The 22,565-nt window shown below is 36.6% G+C and overlaps 1 protein-coding gene across 1 annotated transcript in view; it reads left to right on the forward strand.

Annotated features, from left to right (window-relative positions):
• The window catches only part of triob (trio Rho guanine nucleotide exchange factor b), a 147,276-nt gene that overhangs the window by 64,261 nt on the left and 60,450 nt on the right, over window positions 1-22,565 (forward strand). The window contains exons 8-18 of the mRNA XM_016480441.1: window positions 538-669; window positions 1,279-1,509; window positions 4,573-4,695; window positions 4,829-5,020; window positions 6,647-6,816; window positions 7,388-7,562; window positions 14,684-14,879; window positions 18,384-18,550; window positions 21,354-21,473; window positions 21,870-22,061; window positions 22,374-22,523. Of these exons, the coding sequence (XP_016335927.1) occupies window positions 538-669; window positions 1,279-1,509; window positions 4,573-4,695; window positions 4,829-5,020; window positions 6,647-6,816; window positions 7,388-7,562; window positions 14,684-14,879; window positions 18,384-18,550; window positions 21,354-21,473; window positions 21,870-22,061; window positions 22,374-22,523 (1,848 nt within the window). The remainder of the gene's footprint in view (window positions 1-537; window positions 670-1,278; window positions 1,510-4,572; window positions 4,696-4,828; window positions 5,021-6,646; window positions 6,817-7,387; window positions 7,563-14,683; window positions 14,880-18,383; window positions 18,551-21,353; window positions 21,474-21,869; window positions 22,062-22,373; window positions 22,524-22,565) is intronic.

The raw sequence follows: 22,565 nt of genomic DNA on the forward strand, positions 1-22,565 counted from the left end.
TGTGTGTGTGTGTGTGTGTGTGTGTGTGTGTGTGTGTGTGTGTGTGTGTTTTCAGTGTAAAATCTTGGATTTTTATCTCTTGTTTTATAAGTAAATCATCAATGATTGTTCAGAGACTCTTTAGTTGAATACTTCATGTAGATAGGCCTGTGCTGGAAAAAGGATGAATGAAATCCGTTCCTTTCATCTTCCTGTCCTTTATCTTTCTCTTTGAGCGTTTAATATCTGTTGTCAGCATCAATATTAGACTGGCACGCTGTTCATTCATTTTATTTTGCTCCCAATGAGACAGGGCAAACATAGTCTTTATTTGTTCAGACAAATTGCAATGTATTTAATCTTTTCCTAAATAAGACACTGTTGTAAATCACTCAGTGGTGGATGGCTCAAAGTTAGCCTCCTAACAACAATTGCTATGTTGAGACTTGGTCATATTCTTGACTTATTTTATAATCATTCCTGTATGTGGTAACAGATCACAGATGTGTATGTGGCTGGTTTAACAACCAATAGCTGAACATTCTTGCCTTTTTCTAGTATATGAGCAACATGGACTCTTGGTGTAAAGCCTGTGGAGAGGGAGAACTTCCTTCTGAGCTACAGGACCTGGAAGACACCATCCACCACCACCAGGGTCTCTATGAACACATAACCACTGCCTATTCTGAGGTACAAATCTCCATTAAAGTAAAAACTGTTGCTTGTGTTTGAGAATATTTTCACTTTAAAGACTAAATTCAGGATACCTCCAAGCTGAGCAAGAACTAAAAAAAAGATATTTCAGTCATGACAACTCTTAGAATAGTTTTTCCTGAATATGACAGTGTTAATGTATTTGGTCTTTGCGGACTAGATCTGCTACGCACACCGCTGCTGCTGCAAGGCAAATATGGTCTTGCTACTGACAATAGATACACAGACATGTTGCTGTGAGCTTGTAAGATATGCTGCTGCATGGATAGACACACATAAATACCCTAGCAGATCTAGACAAGTGGAGCTGGGGAGGTGGAGGGTTTCAGAGGAACTCTGATAGTGCACTGCAGGACCAATTTACAACAAACACTGAACCAGACTATTTAAATGGTGAGCAAGCAAGCTCATTTGGCTGCAGAGCAGAGGCCAATCACCTTGTGCTGTGTAGACTAGTAAATGATGTGATTGCATGTAAAGGAATGTGGTGTTTCATGACTGAACTTGATTTTCAAATAAAGGTGGGATTTTTTTTCTGTAAGTAACATTTCTGGTTGTTGATGTGTATTATCTGTACATCCCCAGGTAAGTCAGGATGGCAAAGCCCTGCTAGATAAGCTACAGCGGCCTTTGACCCCAGGAAGTGCAGATTCGCTGACAGCCTCGGCTAACTACTCCAAGGCGGTGCACCATGTTCTGGATATCATTCATGAGGTTCTGCATCACCAGAGGCAGTTGGAGAACATCTGGCAACACCGCAAACTTCGTCTTCACCAACGGCTACAGCTCTGCGTCTTCCAACAGGATGTCCAGCAGGTCAGACACTTATTTTTAACTAACAATACTTGATACACAAATTATTGTAAACAGTTTTTTTTACATCTCATGTGGATGTGGATTCAATTTATTTTATTTAATCACTGTTATTTGTGAAGTGAGAGATGTGAAGGGTGGATGAGGTGTCAGAACGTTGCAGGAGACATCTGTGCGGGACAGATTTTTTCATTTCATTCTCACCCACTTCCCACAAGTTTCTTCTTGCACATGCCTGTTTCCACTGAATTTCACTTCCTGCTCGCAGTGATTTTGATCTGCCTGCTTTCGCTCAATTTTGGTTCGATTTAGGACATATTTTCTTCCATTGAGCTAAAATAAATAAATGATAGTTTATTTAAACAAATACAGTATGGGGTCAGAAGTTTTTTTTTTTTTTTTCATATATATATATATATATTTCAAGTTACATTTTAAAATGTAATTTATTCCTGTGATGGCAATGCTGAATTTTCCACAAATAATATTCTTAATATAAATTGATGTGGCAAAACACAAAATGATTAATGAGTTTGATATAGGAATATAAATATGACAGTGTGACACTAAAATGATTCCTGCTCATAAATGAGGTGAATCTGGTCCAATTTCTTCTTCTCTTTGTCTGAATAAAATGGCAGCATCTAAATGCCTGTGAGGCATCGTTATGTTGAATATAAAGTGAGTTCTAATCTGTTTAAAATAGGATTTCTCTGCTCACTTAAGAACAGAATATACATTTGAAAGTGCGATTTTAGGCACCACTGCATCATTTATTAATGAATGTATTTATTTTTGGATGAAATACTTGCATTTTTCTTTTTCAATTAAGAAATTCTAAAGGAGTAGTTACCCCAAAAGATAAAAATTCTGTCATCTTTTTCAAAACAACAGCCAAACGCGTCTCTTTCACTCTCTCTCACACACGGTCTGTCCCACACAATGTTCCCACTTTTTTCTTTTACTTAGTTTTTTTCCTCTCAGATGCATTCAGTATCAGTTTCATGTTAACTGTGTTCAGCAGCCTCATTATGTTGAGGGTTTGCCCCATAAAATGATGCAGACATGGGGACCTCTAAACCTTCCAGACATCAGAAAGCAGCCACGTGAGCAGGAGACTCAACATCTGCACGACAAATGATTGCATCTAATCACACACACACACACACACACACACACACACACACACATGTGCTGATATATATATAATGTCAATATGACCTGCATTGAATATAATGCCTTTTTTCTCTCTGCAGACTCTATGATAAACACGGGGAGGTGGCTGTTCGTGCCTATCCGCAGTTCTATCCTGTGCTGACAGATGCCACCACACAAACAGCTCTGAATGTTCCTGTGTGTGGCACATTCAGCCAGATCAAAGGTGGCATAATGAAATATGCATGAGTAGAGGACTCAGTGTGTTTTCGCAGTGTGCTCTGGCGTCTTTTGAGGCAGGTAGAAATCTTTTAAACTCGGATACGAGATGTCTGTCTTAGCAGCTCCACCTTGTAGATTTCAAATGGTTAAGAAAATATTTAATACTCACTTAAAACCTTTTCTAATACGTTTTTATTAGTAAAATATTGCATGTGTTTAGATGCTCATGCAAACCTGTGAGAAACAACAGATACTACCCCATTAATCAAATATCCATAATAAACACAGTTACTGTACTCTCAGACAACACCATCAGAGCAGACACCAGAGTCTTGCTGCTTAATCTGCAGGATGACCTCACTGCGTGTTTGGGGCTGATGTTTATAGTGGTGTTGAGCTGTCGCAGTGAATCCTGCTGCTTTGAGGTGCCCCCTGCTGGGTTTGAATTGGAAATGCAGTGGAACTCGTTTACATTTATATGCATTTAATGTCTGTCTATCTCTGCTAGAAATTGACTGAACATTTACAAGGTACCCACTGTCATGGAAAACCCAGAAAACCCAGATCCCTCGCCCATATTAACAAGCAAGAGAAAAAATTTGGGTTAACACTTTACAATAAGGGTCATTCGTTAAACTTAGTTAACAACATTAGGAAACATGAAAAAAAATTAGCTTAGTTAATATTAATTTCAGCATTTACTAATGCATTATTAAAATCACAAGTTGTGTTTGTTAACATTAAATAATGCACTGTGAACTAACACGAACAAACAATGAATGACTGTATTTTTATTAACTAACATTAACAAAGATTAATAAATAGTGTAATAAATATATTGTTCATTGTTCGTTCATGTTAGTTAATACATGAACTAATGTTAGCAAATGACAACATATTGTAAAGTGTTACCAAATGTGGACATTTTTCCAACAGTCACATAAAACTTTTTTAAAAAGTCAGGAAATTTTAAAAGTCTTTCCCAGGCTTTGAAAAGTTATGGGAATTTCTATAATGAATATTTTCATCATACAGACACTGCTCTTTGTGCCATGTTTATGCTTGATTTTCGAAAAATCCTCATCCTATGAAAATGAATGACTGAAAAAAAATATTTGGATGGAGTTATAGTTGTTTAATTATATGTAAAAAAAAATATATATATATATATATATATATTTATAAATATATATATTGTAGTTACATTTTGCAGTACTAACAAACAAATGTTTTATTTTGTATATTTTTATTTCTAAAAAATAAATATCTTGCGTCTCATTAATGATTCGTTTTTATAATGCAGGTGGTGGTTCTTTTGACCCTCTGAGCAACATTTGGTTATTTTTCTCTTAGTGAAAGTCCTTCTCCCAGCTGAGAACAGAATATACATTTGAAAGGGAGATTTTGGACGCCACTGCGTTAAATTGTTAATAATACTTGTTCACCTGCATGTTATTCCAAATCTGTATGCTGTTATTTTTCCAGTGGTGCACAAATTAAAAAAAAAAGAATGTTTAAAGAATCTCTACATTCGAAAAGGACAAAAACCACCATAAAAGTATTCCATATGGAATCTGGACTCTATTACAATTATATGGACTTTTTTGGTTCTTTTGTAGTGATTTGGTGGTTCTTTTGACCTTCTGAACCTTTGTTTATGTTCTTCCTTGCGAATATCTTCTCACACAGGTTCTAGATTGGATTGAAAACCATGGTGAGGCGTTCCTGAGTAAGCACACAGGAGTGGGGAAGTCTCTGCACAGGGCTCGAGCATTACAGAAACGTCATGAGGACTTTGAAGAAGTGGCTCAGGTAAGGAGAAACAGATGTAAGATCATCGCTTTGGCTATTTTCCACCTGGATATCTACAGTTCTCCTCCCATAATCAAAACTAGGCCATCACAGAAATGAGTCAAATGCATATTAACTTCTGCATGTTTCTCAGAACACCTACACGAATGCAGACAAACTCCTGGAGGCGGCAGAGCAGCTGGCTCAGACGGGCGAGTGTGACCCTGAGGAGATCTACCAGGCTGCACACCAGCTGGAAGATCGTATCCAGGACTTCGTAAGACGGGTTGAACAACGCAAAGTCCTGCTCGACATGTCTGTGGCCTTCCACACTCACAGCAAAGAAGTAAGTTATGAGAAAGTAAGAACGGGTGTTGGTGGGTGTGGATATGTCTGGGTTTGCCAGTGTTAACATGTGTTCCTGAATATGATGTAACAGGTACTTGTGGTTTTTTTTAGTTTTTTGTTTTTTTTGGTCCTCACTTTCAGAGATGAAAGTAAAATTATGACGTAATTATGTTCCTGAATATTATGTAACAGTACACACACAATTTCTGAAAATGTACTTGAATTTATTATTGTTGTTGTTGTTATTATTATTACTATTATTAATTTCTTTATTTATTCATTTGTTTATATATTTACAATATAGCAATAGCTTCATACCATTTGATACCATTGATTGTGTACCACTGATTCTACACCATATTGTTAAGTGTCCGGTAACATTTCTCTGTAGGTCTTGCACGACACACTTTTACTAGTCAACTAGTCAACGGGTCACTGTTTATATTATGTAAATGACATTTCTGTAAGTTCTGCAGCTTTTGCACTTTTTGATGCATTGATGTTAATGGAGAGACTGTCACAGCTGAGGTGATACCAGACCGGTGAGAATGTAAAAAATATATGAATTCTACTGTACATACATACAAAAATACATGGATTTATGCTACTGTAGTTAATGCCAGCCTTTAGATGACATAAGAATTAGAAAATATTGTATATGATCATGCAAAATAAACTCAGGCCATCTCGCAAATCACTGCTTCGTTAACACAAAACCACTCCAATACTTTCACGTATTTCCAATTAGGTTATAATACAAAGTTAATGTTATTCAGTTTGTGGACAGAGGAATTTTCCTCCTGCTGTCGCTACATAGAACGAGCACAACTGAAACTGTGTGTCACGACTAGTTGACAGACCCCACACATTCACTAGTAGCAGAACTAATTGACTAGTCAGTGTGAACTGTGTCCTACATGCTAAAAGAATCCCATGCAGCCACTCACTTTCGGAAATGAAACATTATTTGCTTTAAAGCCAAACTAGTGGTTAGCTTTTTTTGGGACCTCAAATCTTTATAATTTGTCTGCTTATAAATTCAGAATTCTTTCCTTCTGGCCCATCTATATTCCACAAACAGTGAATGATAATGAGTAGTAGTGTGTACATGATTCATACAAGCAAACAATGCTCTCTTTAATGTCTCCATATGGCATAATGTTAGCCATCTGCTATCTGTAGCAGGCTGGCATATATAGACATCTTTGTTTCTGAGAGTGTGTTTTATAACGGTATAAGTATTGATAAAAGGTTAAAGGCTGGAGTTTTGGAAAAAGAGAAAGGTAGAGAAAGGTGGAGGTGGAAAGAGACAATGGGGAGGTGTGGAAGGACAGGCATGGCCTGCTGTGGCAGGAGATACACTCTTTGACATGCCAACACAGGCAGATGGCTAATCCTGAGCTCACATAAGACGAAGCCATTCTCAGGAAATAACAACACCAGCCATACGGTGGCAGCCAAAGTCCGTCTGGCTCTTTGTCTCATCATGTTTGTGCATTTGGATATTTTAGATTATAGAACAAATGTTATTTGTTTGAAGACCCATGGATCTACATAGGTCACTGACTGGTTCATAATATTGTGAGGTTTCTGATTGGCTGGTAATGATGTTATTTCTCTGCAGCTGTGGACGTGGTTGGAGGAGCTTCAGAAGGAGCTGCTGGATGATGTTTATGCTGAGTCAGTAGAGGCGGTGCAGGAGCTGATCAAACGTTTCAGTCAGCAGCAGCAAACCACCCTGCAGGTCACCGTCAACGTCATTAAAGAAGGGGAGGATCTTATCCAGCAGCTCAGGTACGGCCCAATGAGAAAGCATGGGTTTAGTGGAAAATGATGACGCTGACAAACACATATGCACGTCATGTAATGGCCTTAGCATCCCATTGACGTCTGTTGCATTAATTACAATTACTAAACCCTAACCCTGCAGACACTTTTTGCCTTTTTTTTTAATTATTTAGTCATTTTATGAAACTAGTGACCTTATGGGGACCGAAACCAAATGCAAAGTTTTTCAGGTTTTATTAACAGAGCAAATTTAGCGGGCTACAAAACCATGCACACCACAGACACCTTACAAATGTGTAATTAAACATGTTTTGGAAAGTCCATCCTGAAACATCAGTAAATGTGTTACACTCAATAACACATTCACTTTTCAGTTATATGTCTACACTTCTATTATCTTCAGTCACTCTTGATATTGCAATGTTATTTCCTGTGGAGTTTATCTATGACTCATGTCCTAATCTGCATAGACTAAGTAAACTGTAGTAAGAAGATGCTTTTTTGAAGTTGTATGGTATATATTCTGTAGCAGATGTTGTCTCTCATACTCGTGCATGCTCTTTTTTCCTGACTGCAGAGACTCTGCAATCTCCAGCAATAAGACTCCTCATAACAGCTCTATGGCTCACATCGAGAGCATCCTGCAGCAGCTGGATGAGGCCCAGGCTCAGATGGAGGAACTGTTTCAGGAACGGAAGATCAAATTAGAGCTCTTTCTCCAACTCAGGATTTTTGAACGAGATGCCATTGATGTGAGTCCACAGTTTATGACATGTCTGACAGTTTATTCTCAAATGATAACCCACTGGTTTTGTTTGATATATTTGTTTAGTTGTTTGTTATATTAATAGGGAAAAAAAATATGGTATACATTTAGATGAACATAAACATGGATGTACTACTTAGCTAGCTGAAATGTCAAGTAAAGTTACTAAATAGACTAAATTGTAACGAGACTGTTACTATAAGGACACACACACAGGTAGAAATGTCTTCCCACTAGCTGCATGTACAGTATTCTGGTTGCATTCATTTGCAATGCACTTGTGTACGCAACTCATACAGCTTTCTATTTTTGTGCAATTCGTAGAAGTGATGTTTACACCACAAAAATAGTCAATTTTTCTAATTAACTTATGCTGTGTTTAATAATTTTGCATGTTGCTCAGCCAATACAGTTCATGATTATATTAACAAATTTCATTATTTGAGTTTAGAAACCTATTTGTTTTTAAATTATAATCTTGCTGTCAGATATATATATATATTTTTTTTTTCTCATAGCCATCAGGCAGGCACCCCTTGATTACATGAATTTAAAGTTTCAGTTCTGCATCAGTTGTGAGGTAGAAGGCTATATACCACGTGTTGTTGCTTCTATATTTCTTGTCGGTTTGGATCTGATCAAAGGAGCAAAGTGCTAAAAGACAAAATCCACTGATGACAGAGATTCTGAGCGGAAGCCTTGAGCAAAGATAAAGTCATCATGGATGCTCTTTTCACAGCCGGCACTATGAGTCATGGAGGATTGTGTCTCTGGACATGTGAAAATGAGTCACACTTTTGTCCAAAGGGTGTTTGAGAAACTAACAGCTTTATCAAATAAATATCACATACACGGTTGCTCTGAATCAAAGCTCTTAAAATCAACATGAAACAACCTTTTAATTTTTGTAATGATACCAAAGGCTTAAGGTTTGGCTGGTTAGCATGAACAGTTAGCCTCTGCTGGTAGATGCTGTAACTGAATCATTGTTCAGCCAAAAAGCTTGTTTCCCCATTGACCGCTATACTCAAGTCAGTGTTTCTTTATATTTTACAGTTTTTTTCAATTGATAACATCCTTTTGTCCAATCTCTAGTCACATTTTCAAAACTCTAAACACAATTAGCACAACATCCGTCTGTTGTGACCATACCATTAACACAATTCATGTTGTTTTCACACAATATGCAGTCAATTACCATGTTTCTCAAATGCTTACATTTACTTTTTTCATACAAGCTTACCCAAAACCAAAATCATGGACGTTTTTAGTCTTATTTACAAATGATTAAACACAGCATGTCAGAAATGAAGACCTAATGTTCCAAACCTTAAATATAGTATAAAGCTTCTACTTCTGCAACAACAGCAGCTCAAAGGTATTGAAAAAATCTCTCTGTGCCAAGTATTGTAACAACTGATAAGCTGATCAGTGATCTGATAAGTAACAGATCACTGAAATATTTAGAATTATAGCTGATTCCAGTCTCAGTTGGCGGAATAGTCTAGTGTTGAAGCTCTTTCCATTACATCAACAACATAGAGTAAAAAAGACCTCTTTGAATTGGTTTTATGGATGCAAAACAACACAGAATCAGAGAGAGAGAAAATAATGCCTGGGAGAGGGAGAGGAGTAGTTGTAGGGTGTAGAGAAATAGTTGGATCAGAAAAAGGGAGACGAGGTATGGGAGAGAAGTGAGTGCATTTTTATGTTTGTTTGTTTGTTTTTTCCCACATATGAAACCTATGAGAGCTTATTTCTGCCATGGAATATAAAGGGTAAGGGTAATTGTGACTTTATCTCAGAATTCTGACTTTTTTCTTGCAATTGTGAATTTACAGTATCTCACAATTCTGATAAAGTCTGAATTGCAAGATGTAAACTCACAATTCCAATAATAGAAGTCCAAAATGTGAGATAAAAAGGTCACAGTTACTGTTTTTCTTTTTATTCTGTGACGGAAACGAGCTTGCATAGTAACCAAAGGCCATGTATGTTGGAATTTTTGTTGATCCCTGGCTTCAGCCACCATCTACATCCAACCCCCACCCACTGGAGAGCAGTTCCAATCAAGGTTCCAATTGAATTTCTGCATAGGGAACCCTTTTTTTTTCTATTGTACATTCTATAAAGTAATGACTCATTCAGTTTTAGATAGTATGTTGCCAAGAATGAACACATTCAACACTTACAAATGTAAAATGGGTTTCAGTTGAAGGTAAACTGAAGGCTAAATTACAAAAAACTATGGATTTTTATATTGTCTATTATATGCAGGTAGAACTGAAACATGATTGAAATGAAATGAAACTGAAATGCAGTTTTGTAAAGCCATCAACTGTTAGTATTTTGACAGTCACTGTGCTATGATTGACTATATGTTTCTGTTGGATAGAAACTAGTGCTAATGTTTTGACCGAATGTGTGCGGTTTTGGACACAAAATTAACTATTTGGCTAATTGTGTGATGTAGGTGTGTTGCTGTGTTAAGAGTTTAGAAAAAGTACTTTAAGTATTGGTAAACGCTTGTTAGCAATTGAAAAACACTGTAATAGATGTTTTACAGTTTTAGATGTTGAGAGTTTTTTGTGAAAGAACTTACAATACATGATGATGGATGGATGGATGGATGGTTGGATGGATAGATAGATAGATAGATAGATAGATAGATAGATAGATAGATAGATAGATAGACTTTATTGATCCCATATCCGAAATTAAAGTGCATTAGCAGCAATACAAGGAAGAGTAAAGTACTCACAGTGTGCACAATATAACAATATAATATAATACACAATATAAATACAAACACAGGACAATAGACAATAACCTATAGACCAATTTAGAGTAGACGTCACAGTTACGTCACTTGCAGCTGCGTGCGCATAGGTAATTGGTCTATAGCATAAACATAATAAACAGGGCACATACTGTACATGCCTAGTAAATGAATTTAGCACAAATTTACAGATAAACAAAAAGTAAATATATCAAATAAAAAGTATATTATTGAATGTTATGAGTAATGTAAAAGAGAGAGAGAGAGAGAGAGAGAGAGAGAGAGGAATATGTCACTGATCCTTGAATTTATAGCATTAAGTACAGCTGTGGAATTGGTGAAGGGTCCTAGTTCCTTGGACAAAAGTATTGGGACACACCTCTTAATTATTGAATTCAGTTGTTTCGGTCATACCCATTGCCACAAGTATATGAAATCAACCACCTAGCCATGTAGTCTGCAAGCACCCACATTTATGAAAAAAATGTTATTTTAAAGAGCTCAGTAAATTCAAGTGTTGGATAGGATGCCTTCTTTGCAGTATGCCAGTTTGTGATATTTCATCCCTGCTTGAAATGGTTCAACTGTAAGTGGTATGTGTTGTGTTATTGGAAAGTAGTAGTGTTTAGGATCAACTAATGCACTAAGCGGAAGACCATGTAAAGTCCCAGAGTGGGGTCACCAAGTCACCAACTCTCTACTGGGTCCATAGCTGAAGAGTTCCACACATCCACTGGCATAAATATCCACACCAAGACTGTGTGGAAAGACCTTCATGAAATGGATTTCCATGGCCGAGCAGCTACATGCAAGCTCACATCACTAAGTACAATGCCAAGCGTTGGATGGAGTGATGTAAAGCACACTGTCACTGGACTCTGGAGCAATGGAAACATGTTCTGTGGAGTGACGAATTCAATTCAATTCAAGTTTATTTGTATAGCGCTTTTCACAATGCAAATCGTTGCAAAGCAGCTTTACAGAAAATTAAGGTTTCTACATTATATTTAGTAATAGCTTATCAGTGGTGACTATCTCAAATTGATGTCCATATGGCAGAAATGTACGGTAAAAATCAAGCAGTTAGTTAATGTCATGTAATGCAAAATTTGGTAGTTTTGTATGTTGTCTGAGGGTTGGCATCATCTGAGGTCCTCTGGGGGATTGGCATCATCTCTTCTCAGGTGTTAGGTCATCTCAGGTCTTTGTAAGGGCTGGATCCAGACTGAAGCTTGTGTAATTCCTAGTTACCACGTGATACCAATCCCGTGGCAGAAACAGAGAAGGTAATAGAGAAAAATTAGTGTAGCTGCTATTCCAACTAAGCCAAAAATTATGTGTTCAACCCAAGCAAAATAATGAAAATATGCATTTGATCAGATGTAACTGAAGTACAAGGTTATGAGATAAACTATGTGAATGCTTGGCTAAAGAGATGTGTCTAATCTAGATTTAAACAGAATCATGCTTATGATGGGCGAGTCTGCATTTGGCGGATGCCAGGAGAACATTACCTGCCTGACTACATAGTGCATGAGGGATAATGGTATGGGGCTGTTTTTCAGGGGTTGGGCTAGGTCCCTGGCTTCTAGTGAAGGGAAATCTTCATGCTTCAGATTACCAAAACATTTTGGACAATGCTATACTTGTGGCAACACTTTGGGGAGGGCTCTTTTATATTCCAGCATGACTATGTCCCAGTGCACAAATCAAGGTCCATAAAGACATGGTTGGATGAGTTTGGTGTGGAAGAACCTGACTGGCCCACACAGAGTCCTGACCTGAACCCCATCCAACACCTTTGAGATAAACTGGAATGGAGATTGTGAGCCAGGCTTTCTCATTCAGCATCAGCGCTTGGCGTCACAAATGCTCTACTGAATAAATGGGCAAAAATTCCAAACACTCCAGAATCTTGTGGAAAGCCCTCCCAGAAGAGTGGAAGCTGTTATAACTGCAATGGACTGACCAACTCCATATTAAGTTCTATGAATAAAGTCCCTTTTGGTGTAATGGTCAGGTGTCCTGATAATTTTGTCCATATAGTGTATGTTTTCCCTAACAGCCTAGATGAAGTCACCCGAAATAGAAGTTGTTTAAGAGGTGGAGCAAAGTTACAAAAGACAAAAAAATGTCTTCTGTTGAATAACATGCACTGAACAGTCATGCACAAGAAGTTCAGAAACATAATACAATAAAGATGGACAGTTTCGTGTTGACGTTAAATGAGCCGTTCTTTTGCTCATTTGCATAAACCTGCATAAACCCCATCATGCTGTGCGATTGACCTTTGGTGGCTGTTTTAAATGTTGTGTTTGTAGAAAACCCTATATGAAGTAATCAGAGTCCACAAAACGAGCTGGCTTTTGTAGTAAAAGTGATATCGCTCTCTGTAACATAATCCAATAGAGATCAAGGAGTATCACATTCCATAGGGAGTTTTGAAGGCGCTCACGTTCCACTGATACTTTGCTGATAGATAAGGTAAAACTGAGAAGACCTTGTGTAGACAAAGAGCAAATTGAAAGAACAACCTGAAAACCGTATACAGACGTGTATAAGTTCCAGTATGGGTGTCGATTGTAGGTGAACTCCTACATCGGATGTGAGGTAGTTACTCAGTGCAGGGCGGGCCGGCATTGTCAGTCAAGGCGGCAGTGTGCCAGAAGGTACAGCAGTGGGTGTGTGATTTCCCAAACGCTGCTCCCACGCATTGAAGAACACATTTACTTCGTACAGTGTTCCCGTTCTAGTCATCATCAGCTGTCCTTATCAGTGCTTCACTCAGAAAAGCTGGGAAAAATGCTCATGTTCATTAGAGGAGGAATTCTCAACCACACAGCAGTGCAGAGTGAGTGCTTTAGACTTTTGACGGGAGGATTGTTTGTTCAAATCATGACTTTAAACTTTAAACCAATTGCTATATCAATGACAGATGTCTTCTGTAGTGCTATTGAGGAATAATTTAGTGAGCGGCATTATGAAGTTTTGATTAGATGCTCTAATATTCATTTTTAATAGTCAACTAATATGTGTGTTTAATGGCCAGTGCTGGTAGCTAGTGAGCAGACTGGCCAATGGCTGATTCAATATTTAATAGTACAAGTTAAGGATGACGAAATGAGACATACAAAAATTACTGGAATCAAACACTCACTTTTTTAAACAAAACTGAACAAACATTGAAAATAGAAGATGTTTAGTATTCACTGCATCATTGCATTTGGAATGAATACAGGGAAATATTAAATAATACCAGTAATGTTGGTTAAAATTTTAACGTTTTACATGAAAGTGTTTTTATATATGCATTAGTCACCTTTTGAAGACTATTTATGCACAGAATCTGTTACACTTTATTTTAATCTACTTTTAACATTCTGCTAACTATAAGTAACTTTACAACTACATGTCAGCTAACTCTCATTAGAGTATTAGTAGACTCTTAGTGTTCAGGTTAGTAGAATGTACTTGCGAAGTTACCTACAGTCAGCAGAACATCTGTTGGCAGACCATCCAAATAAAGATATTAAGCAGACAGTCTACAAATACTCTAATGACTGGTTATTACTTATACTTAGTAGAATGTCTAAACTGGACTATCAAAATAAGCAGATACTCTTAGTCAGTGTAGGTTACATTTTAAATAGTGCTGTCAAACGATTAATCGTGATTAATCAAATCCAAAATAAAAGTTTTTGTTTACATAATATATGTATGTGTGCTGTATAATATGTTATGTTTATATATTAAATATATTTATTTATAATATAAATTATATGAATATAAATATATAAATGTATATACATGTAAATATTTTCAAAATATATACTGTATGTGTGTGTATTTATATATATATATATAATATATACACATACACACAAACAAAAACAAAAACTTTTATTTTGTATGCGATTAATCGTTTGACAGCGCTAATTTTTAGTGAATGAAATAAGGATGTTTTATACTTTTTACTCCCATATTTTATTTATTTATTTGTTATTATTATTTGTTTCCACTGGAATGACAAACAATTGAGCAAGCTATGTAAAAGTAATGGCATTCAACAAACTGTTCCTAATTTAATATGGTATAATATCTGCCTAATCTGCCTTGACTTACGTCTATTTCCATACAGCTATAATACTTTTTTTTTTTTTAATACTATATTTTATATGTTTTTTTAAGTATTAAATTATCAACTGTATCCAATATTTGCATTTCCAGAATAATCAAATTCATTTAAAAACCTGTTCACTCATTTACTGTAGATATGGTCACTGATACATGCCTTATTATGGTGTTGTTTGTGTGGATGTGTTGTGTAGGTCATCTCAGACCTGGAGTCATGGAATGAGGAGCTGTCTCAGCAGATGAATGAGTTTGACACTGAGGATCTGACACTAGCAGAGCAGAGACTGCAGCATCACGCAGATAAAGCTCTCACCATGAACAACCTCACCTTCCACGTCATACACCAGGGACAGGAACTCCTGCAGTACGTCACAGAAGTTCAGGCCTCAGGTGAGCACACATTCAAACATTTCTATACTAGGTTAAGAGATTCTGTCACTGCATTTACATGTAAAGCTGCACATGCAATAGCAAAAAAAGTACCAGAATGTACTAATATAATTTAATGTTGTTTTGGGACAGAGTTCACTGGAAATACTATGATTTTTAGAATACCATCGTATTTAAATATTTAGAAAAATAAATTGGGCATATTGGAATATTTGGGCATGCTTCATATTAGTACCATGGTATTTTCTGAAATACCTTGTACTACCATAAATTCTGTGCTATATGTACATGATAATCAATGGTATATCAAACCGTGTACAGACATCACTGCAAAAACGCATTTATGGAAGATGTACAAAAATTAAGCGTTAGCGTTAGTTCTGGCAGGTCACGTGAGTCAAGCTTGCATCAGCTGATTCTCAGCTGATCACATCTACCTATAGGAATACGACACCTATCACGGCATTCCTATATAAGCTCTATTCATTATCAATCTGCAGCTTTTCAGCTTGCTCAGGAGCAAATTACCCTCCTCCATCCCCAGCTCCTCCTTTCGCCACAGTCAGGACTTGGCTTTCTGATATTCCTTGCTAATCAGAATCCTTTATCTTGAATAAAGTGTTACACTTAAATATCATTAAGTACATTAATGATATCTGCCTTGTTCTGTTCTGTTAACCCTAGGGGGGTTATTATTGCTGCTCTCCCTGCTCATTCATGACAGGCTGCATGGATGGGCAGGGAGATTTTTGCCCAGAACAGAACCATACTGCCAAACCAAACTTTATGCTAAGTATCTATCATTTTGACGATAGTGGTCCTGACAGAACTAAAATTAAAGCTGAAATTAAAACAAATTTAAGCTAAATAGTAATAATTAAAAAAATGATAATAATAAAATTTTAAAAAGCACATAACAAAATTACTAAAGATTTAACTAAAATAAAAAAATTAAAATATAAAAATAAAATCTAAATTAAAAAAAACAAATTTAAACTGTTGTAGTATCTAAATCATACTAAAATAAAGCAATAAGCCCCAAGAAGCCGTGGTTTACAGTGAATTTATAACAGCTAAGGGGCGTTGTTCGCGGAGTGCCTAAAACCCCCTTAGCTGTTATAAATTGACTGTAAACCACGGCTTCACGGGGCTTATTGCTTTTATAAAACGGTTATTCCATATATGTAGTAAGGTTTCACAAAATAAAACAGAGCAAATAAAGTGTAATGAATGATATTAATAAAAGCAGTATTCTTCCACCAAACAATGTAGTTCCTCAGAAACAGCAATAAAATGGTTGCCAAGCAACACACAAAGTAAACAAAGCTGTATGTTTGTAGAGTAATTTACAACAGCTTAGAACGTGGCTCAACCAATCAGAATCAAGGACCGGAACTATCCATTTTATAATAAAACTGGTCTGAAGGTGAGGTCACATTAGTGAATTCTGGTGGAATTTTGCGGGCAAAAAATAATCTAACAGACTCACTTTCAAAACAAGCAGCTTTATATTGGTCAATACAGCAAATTTGCGTGACCAACTGAAACCATTGCAAAATTTGCATGGGGATATTTTCATCCTCACGTGAAATTCCAGATTGCTTGGATTCCTATTAAAATGACTGGATTTTGCTACTTAAAATTCACAGAGCACAGTAAATGTAACTGCACTTTGATACTGTCATTGTTTGGTAGCCACCACAGTACTTTTTTTGTAAGGGTGCACACACAAACGTCCACTTGCAGTACATTACAGGTGGTCAGGTGACTGTGTATTCTGTCCGACATGCACACACAAGCAGTATGGCATTAAATCAAGATATCTGATCCATAACACGTGTAAATGTTTTTCTGTGAGCTAATAATGCATTTGAGATCTGTGCACAAGCTGCAGAGAAACAGAGTGCATGACTTTACATGATGTTTTCGTAAGCCAACATTTGCGGTCACAAGATCACTGTCGTGAGGCATCAGAGATGTGTGTGTGAGTGTGTGCACGTGTGTGTGTTAGTGTGTCAGTCCAGAGCAGGCTTAAGCGGGGAGGAGTGGATGCAGCTAAACTCTAAAGCCAAACACATCAGGTCCATCCAGGCACCCAGCAGCCCTCCCTTCCTCTCACCCGACCCTGTAATCCTATAGACGCACACTGCCTAGCAAAATCACTGGTCACACACACACACACAAGATTTGACATCTGACAGCACGCACAGATAGCAGAGAGCAAAACGAATCCTCATTTTACTAGCATCCTTTTGTGGAGGCACATATACAAACGCAAAACTGGACCACTCTCAGAGCTTTAGCCCAATGCAGCTCTGGGCTATGGGTATAAAATGTGAGTATGTTTGTGTGTGTGTGTGTGTGTGTGTGTGTGTGTGTGATAGCGTGTGTGCTAACAATGCTAAAATCCAGGTATCTGCACTTCTGTACATGCTATTTGTGTCATAGGTCAGTTATCCTTTTTGTTAATTTAGTTGGTTGGTTTAGTTTAAACAAGTCATGCTACGTCTGCCAATACTGACTATAAAGACAGTTTGAAATCAAAATTGAACCCATGCATATTGCAGGTTGCATTGTGCATGATTCATCAGTGCACATTATTCTAAAGAGAAATCAGAATGTAATAACTTTGTGATTTTGTGAATTTAAACTAATAATATCAGCTGACTTTCTATGATGCAAATTCCTGTGTATAAAATAAAACATTCCATCTGAGTATTGACAAAAAGGTCGCATTACAAAGGTTAAATGCATTGTGAATTTCATTTCAATGCCTTTAAAGCTGAAGTGTGTTGTTTCTTCACCTGATGACATAATTTGAATTTATGGGTAAACTATCTCTTTAAACTGGGATTGGAGGATTGGGATTTTAGTCTTCGTACTAAAGTCTTCTTACGGATTACCAACATATCCTGCCTTTGCATGTGATGCTATTTCTTATTTATCCAGTTGGGGTTTTCTTGTTTGTGAAAGTTTTTTTTTTTTTTTTTCAATCAAAAGTCAACTCAGGAAAAATATAAAATTGTTATATTTTAATTTAAACCAGCCTGAATTCAAATCAATACAACAAACACTATAATGGTGTGTAAATATGTTGTGATTTTAAAAAGTGGAGTTATTTTTCTCACATTACCTTAATGAAAATGTGTTTTTGTTTGCTGGTTTGTTTTTTGCATTATGGTAATTAGAACTGAATAGGAACTTATGCTTAATTGTCATGAAAATAAAGTCAGAGTGCAAAAAAGGTAAATATTTAATATAATGTAATATAATATAAACATCCATATTCCAAATCTCTTGTCATTAATATAATATATATTTAATGTGTTTTATAAAATATGACCTAAGTATGTTTATGCCAGGCTTTTGAAGCTGTCAGTAAAGGACAAGGACTAAGACTATTATGACAAAAGCTGGATTTATTTGTGTCGGGGAGATTATTTATGCTTTTGTGTTACACATCTACATTTCTCTGTTTCTCTGTGTTTCTCTTTCTCTGTCAAGGTGTGGAGTTGTTGTGCGACCGTGATGTTGACATGGCGACGCGGGTGCAGGACCTGTTGGATTTCCTGCATGAGAAACAGCAGGAGCTGGACACAGCCGCAGAGCAGCACAGGAGACACCTGGAGCAGTGTGTGCAGCTCCGTCACTTACAGGCCGAGGTCAAACAGGTAACATCTGTCTGTCTCTCTGTCTACCCACGCAGAAACTCTTTCAGGGGACATGCGTACAGGCATGGACTTAAATTTCAGATCATGATACAGCTTTGTCAGCAAAGAACAAAACAACTACTGTGTGATGGGTTCTTTCTAACGCACCTCCATATTTAATAAGTGTCATGATTAATTATGCAGTAGAGATTTTATTTTAGAGGTGGGAATTTCCTCTGTCTGTACCTGAGCAGTGACTCATGCGTAGTGAATGTAGGCTAAACTGAGGTTGAAAATCAGACATTACCTTGTACATTAATACCACTGACGCCTTGGTTTTGTTTAAAATGTGTATAGGTTGTATTATAAATGTTTGAGATGGCAACGAGGTCCTTTTACCCCACAACCAGTGTAAATAAATTGAAATTTCATAAATGTCATACATTTAAAATATAATGATTTTATTATTAACATGGTGATTATCTCTAAGGTAGACACCTTAATTTTATTTAATTTTATTTTATCTTAGAGATAATCACCATGTTAATAATAAAATCATCATATTTAAATTTATGACATTTATGAAATTTCAATTTATTTACCCTGGTACTTTAATTTAATTTGTAATTTAATTTAATTACACGTTTATTAATTACATTAACAGTAATTATTACATTACATTATGGCCAAAATATAATTTGTTAATATTCAGATTTGCATTTGAAATACTAAATTACTATTAACTACTGATCTGTTAAGCATTATATAATGTTTGTTAAAAATGTGTTAATGTAGCCATTTTAATATTGAGTGAAGTGCAGTGTTAATAGTTTTGAATAGCAGCTCTGACTACATACAGGAGCTGATGGGAAACAGAGCAGTTTTATAGCACTGGGCACGCTTAAAATCAGAAGGAAAAACTAGGCCAGGAGGAGCAGCTGGTAATCTCATTTCATCCTTTCATTTATTTATTTTATTATTTATATATTTATTTTTGTCTGGACTGCTCTAGAGGAAAAGAGTGATTAAAGATGTCGAGGAGCTGGGACGCCCGTGTGGTTTAAGGCCTGACACGGCCACAGAGTATTTGAGTGGTGTGTGGTGGTTAGTAGACATGTAATCATCTGTTTGACTTTACTGTGTGTGTGTGTGTGTGTGTGTGTGTGTGTGTGTGTGTCCGTGTGGCAGTGTGTTTATTTACGTTTATGCAAGGAGCATAGTTGTGTTATCTGTCACTGGCAGTGTATCAGCACTAAAGCAGGTGTGTAAAGTGTGAGTCAGTGTGTCAGGAGACGGCGTGGAATTTAGACCTGAAGGTGGAGTCAAAGAACACATCTGTCAGTATCCAGTATGTTCACTTTCCCCACTGATGCAACCCAACAGTTAACAGCACACTACAAGTTTACATGTCTCAACTTTCATGAAACAGTGCTTTTCAGTTTAGTGTAAAAGGCAGCATTGTATGCTTTATACCAGTTTTTTTCAGTCAATGTATAATGTTATTCACGGTTTCTTGTACAAACCAAGAATTTAATTTTAAAATGAACCTTTACTGACCTTTAAAATTAAAAAAGCTGTTCTTATTATAATTGTCCATTGGCTATTTATTATGACCAAGTGAAATGAGGATCAATGACCTAAACCAAGCCACTGCACACTGAATAGGTGTTGTTGATGTGTAAATTTAAAGGTTTCTTTCAGCCACCAAGTGTAGTACACTCAGCTCCGTTTAACATACTTTACTATGTTTTAAATTCATTCTACAGTCCATATCAAATGGGTACTAATGGTTTTGACGTTTTAATTTAGGCAAGTTGGACAGTGGAGTAGGTCCGATAGCAGAAGAGATCACAATAGCAGAATTTTCACTACACGATTTCCATGGCCAAAAGAACTGCGATAGTTATAGAAATCTTGAAAATATTACATAAATAATGCTATAAGTCAAATTCATCTTTATGTATTTATTTATTTCATTAATTCATTGTATTTATTTATTTAATCACACCACTGCATACAAAAGGAACAATTACACTTAATGGCAACCAGTTTGAAATAACTTCCTTTTGTGTAGTGATGTGGCTTATTATCACAGAATGAGGCAGAATTTATATTATTTTTTAGTATTGTGTAGTATAGTGTAGTGATAAAGCGTATGTGTTGAGTATGAATAAATAAATAAATTACATGTGAGAGTTTAACGCGCCTTAATGATCACCTCACCCTATTTTGGGTAAAAATAGAAAAAAAAACATACGATAATCCAATAATATTTATCCAAATGAGGGATGTGAATACAGTATCAAAATAACAGAGGTGGAGGTGGGTAAACAGGTTGGTGGTATTGCCCCCTTTTGCTCCCACTGATGATTGGCAAGTCCTACGGACTGGGGTGGTTATGTAACGGTGGTGGCCCAGTTACTGGGGTACTGGGGTTACTATACAAGTCATTTTCACAGAATCCAAATAACTGGCAAGCTAACTTTTTTGAAGTGTAGGTAGAGTGTCTCGTCTGTCATATCCAATTACATGCTTTTGCGAGACAGTATAGCTGCGCTTTGTGTCTTTTTCTGTTTTATGACAGGTGTCAAACAGTGCTAAGGTGCAATACTGCTATTTACATTGGGATGTCAACCATATAGTTAGTGGTAGTTATTCACTTTACCTGTATATTGCAACACCTCTAATTAACACAATAAAGATAACGTAATACAGCAATTTTATTTTTATTTTTCTAAAAATTAGAATATGTTTACATAGAGGATAGAAAATTCTGTTTTCTATGACGTGCCCCTTTTAAATGCTTTGTGTATGTGTGTTTCAGGTGCTGGGTTGGATCCGTAATGGGGAGTCAATGCTCAATGCAGGTCTCATCACAGCCAGCTCTCTACAGGAGGCAGAACAACTGCAGCGGGAACATGAACAATTTCAGCACGCTATTGAGGTAGCAAACAATCTTTTCCAAACAACACACATTTAAATGTGGATGTACCATAGACATGCCATTCCTGTTTTGTTTGTATTGTTTTCTTTTGTTTTTTCTTATGCTAGTAATTTGTTTGTTTTTTTTGCTCCAAAAATACTTTAACTGTCACTCATTCAATATTAGTTGCTGTTGTCTCTTTTAGAAATGTATATGTAAATCTTACAATAAATAAATGTCCTCATGATGGCCACTGTTTTTCTTGTCAAATGAATAACTCTACTTACTTTTTAAAGTGAGGTTTTTGGCCAAAAAAGCAAGGCATGAACCATTTTTTATTACTAATTTCTGGTCATTTTCACTTTCTCTTCTTTTTCACTTTCTCTTTCATTTTCTTTATCATTTCATCCCATGCAGAAAACCCATCAGAGTGCACTGCAGGTGCAGCAGAAGGCAGAGGCTCTGCTACAGGCCAATCACTACGATATGGACATGATCCGTGACTGCGCAGAGAAGGTGGCATCTCACTGGCAGCAGCTCATGCTGAAGATGGAAGACCGCCTCAAACTGGTCAATGCCTCAGTGGCTTTCTACAAGACATCAGAGCAGGTCGGTGAGCTTGTCTTAATAGTGATTCTGTCATTTGAGACCTCTTGTTCGTTTAGCGCAACAATTGGCTACAAAAAGTCTTAAATCATATTTATTTTGCCTCAGCAACAAATTTTTATGTAATAAGTATGACCTAGTATCTCATAATTTAACTTTTTATCTCATACTTTTGATGAGATATTATAATTATCTCATAATTATAGTATCTCATAATTTTGACTTTTTTTCTTGTGGTGGAAATAGGCTTCCAAAGAGCATTTAGATATTTTTGCTTATATTTATTATGTATAACTACATGTGATTGTTTTGCAGGTGTGTAGTGTGCTGGAAAGTTTAGAGCAGGAATACAAACGAGAGGAAGACTGGTGTGGAGGGACTGATAAACTGGGACCAAACTCAGAGTCTGATCACGTGACGCCCATGATCAGTAAACACCTGGAGCAGAAAGAGGCCTTCCTCAAGGTACCGAGCACATACACTCATGCACTCAGGTTCTCAAGTATC

The sequence above is a fragment of the Sinocyclocheilus anshuiensis genome, unplaced genomic scaffold, assembly GCF_001515605.1.
Source record: "Sinocyclocheilus anshuiensis isolate Anshui unplaced genomic scaffold, SAMN03320099.WGS_v1.1 scaffold113, whole genome shotgun sequence".
Classification (NCBI taxonomy): Eukaryota; Metazoa; Chordata; class Actinopteri; order Cypriniformes; family Cyprinidae; genus Sinocyclocheilus; species Sinocyclocheilus anshuiensis.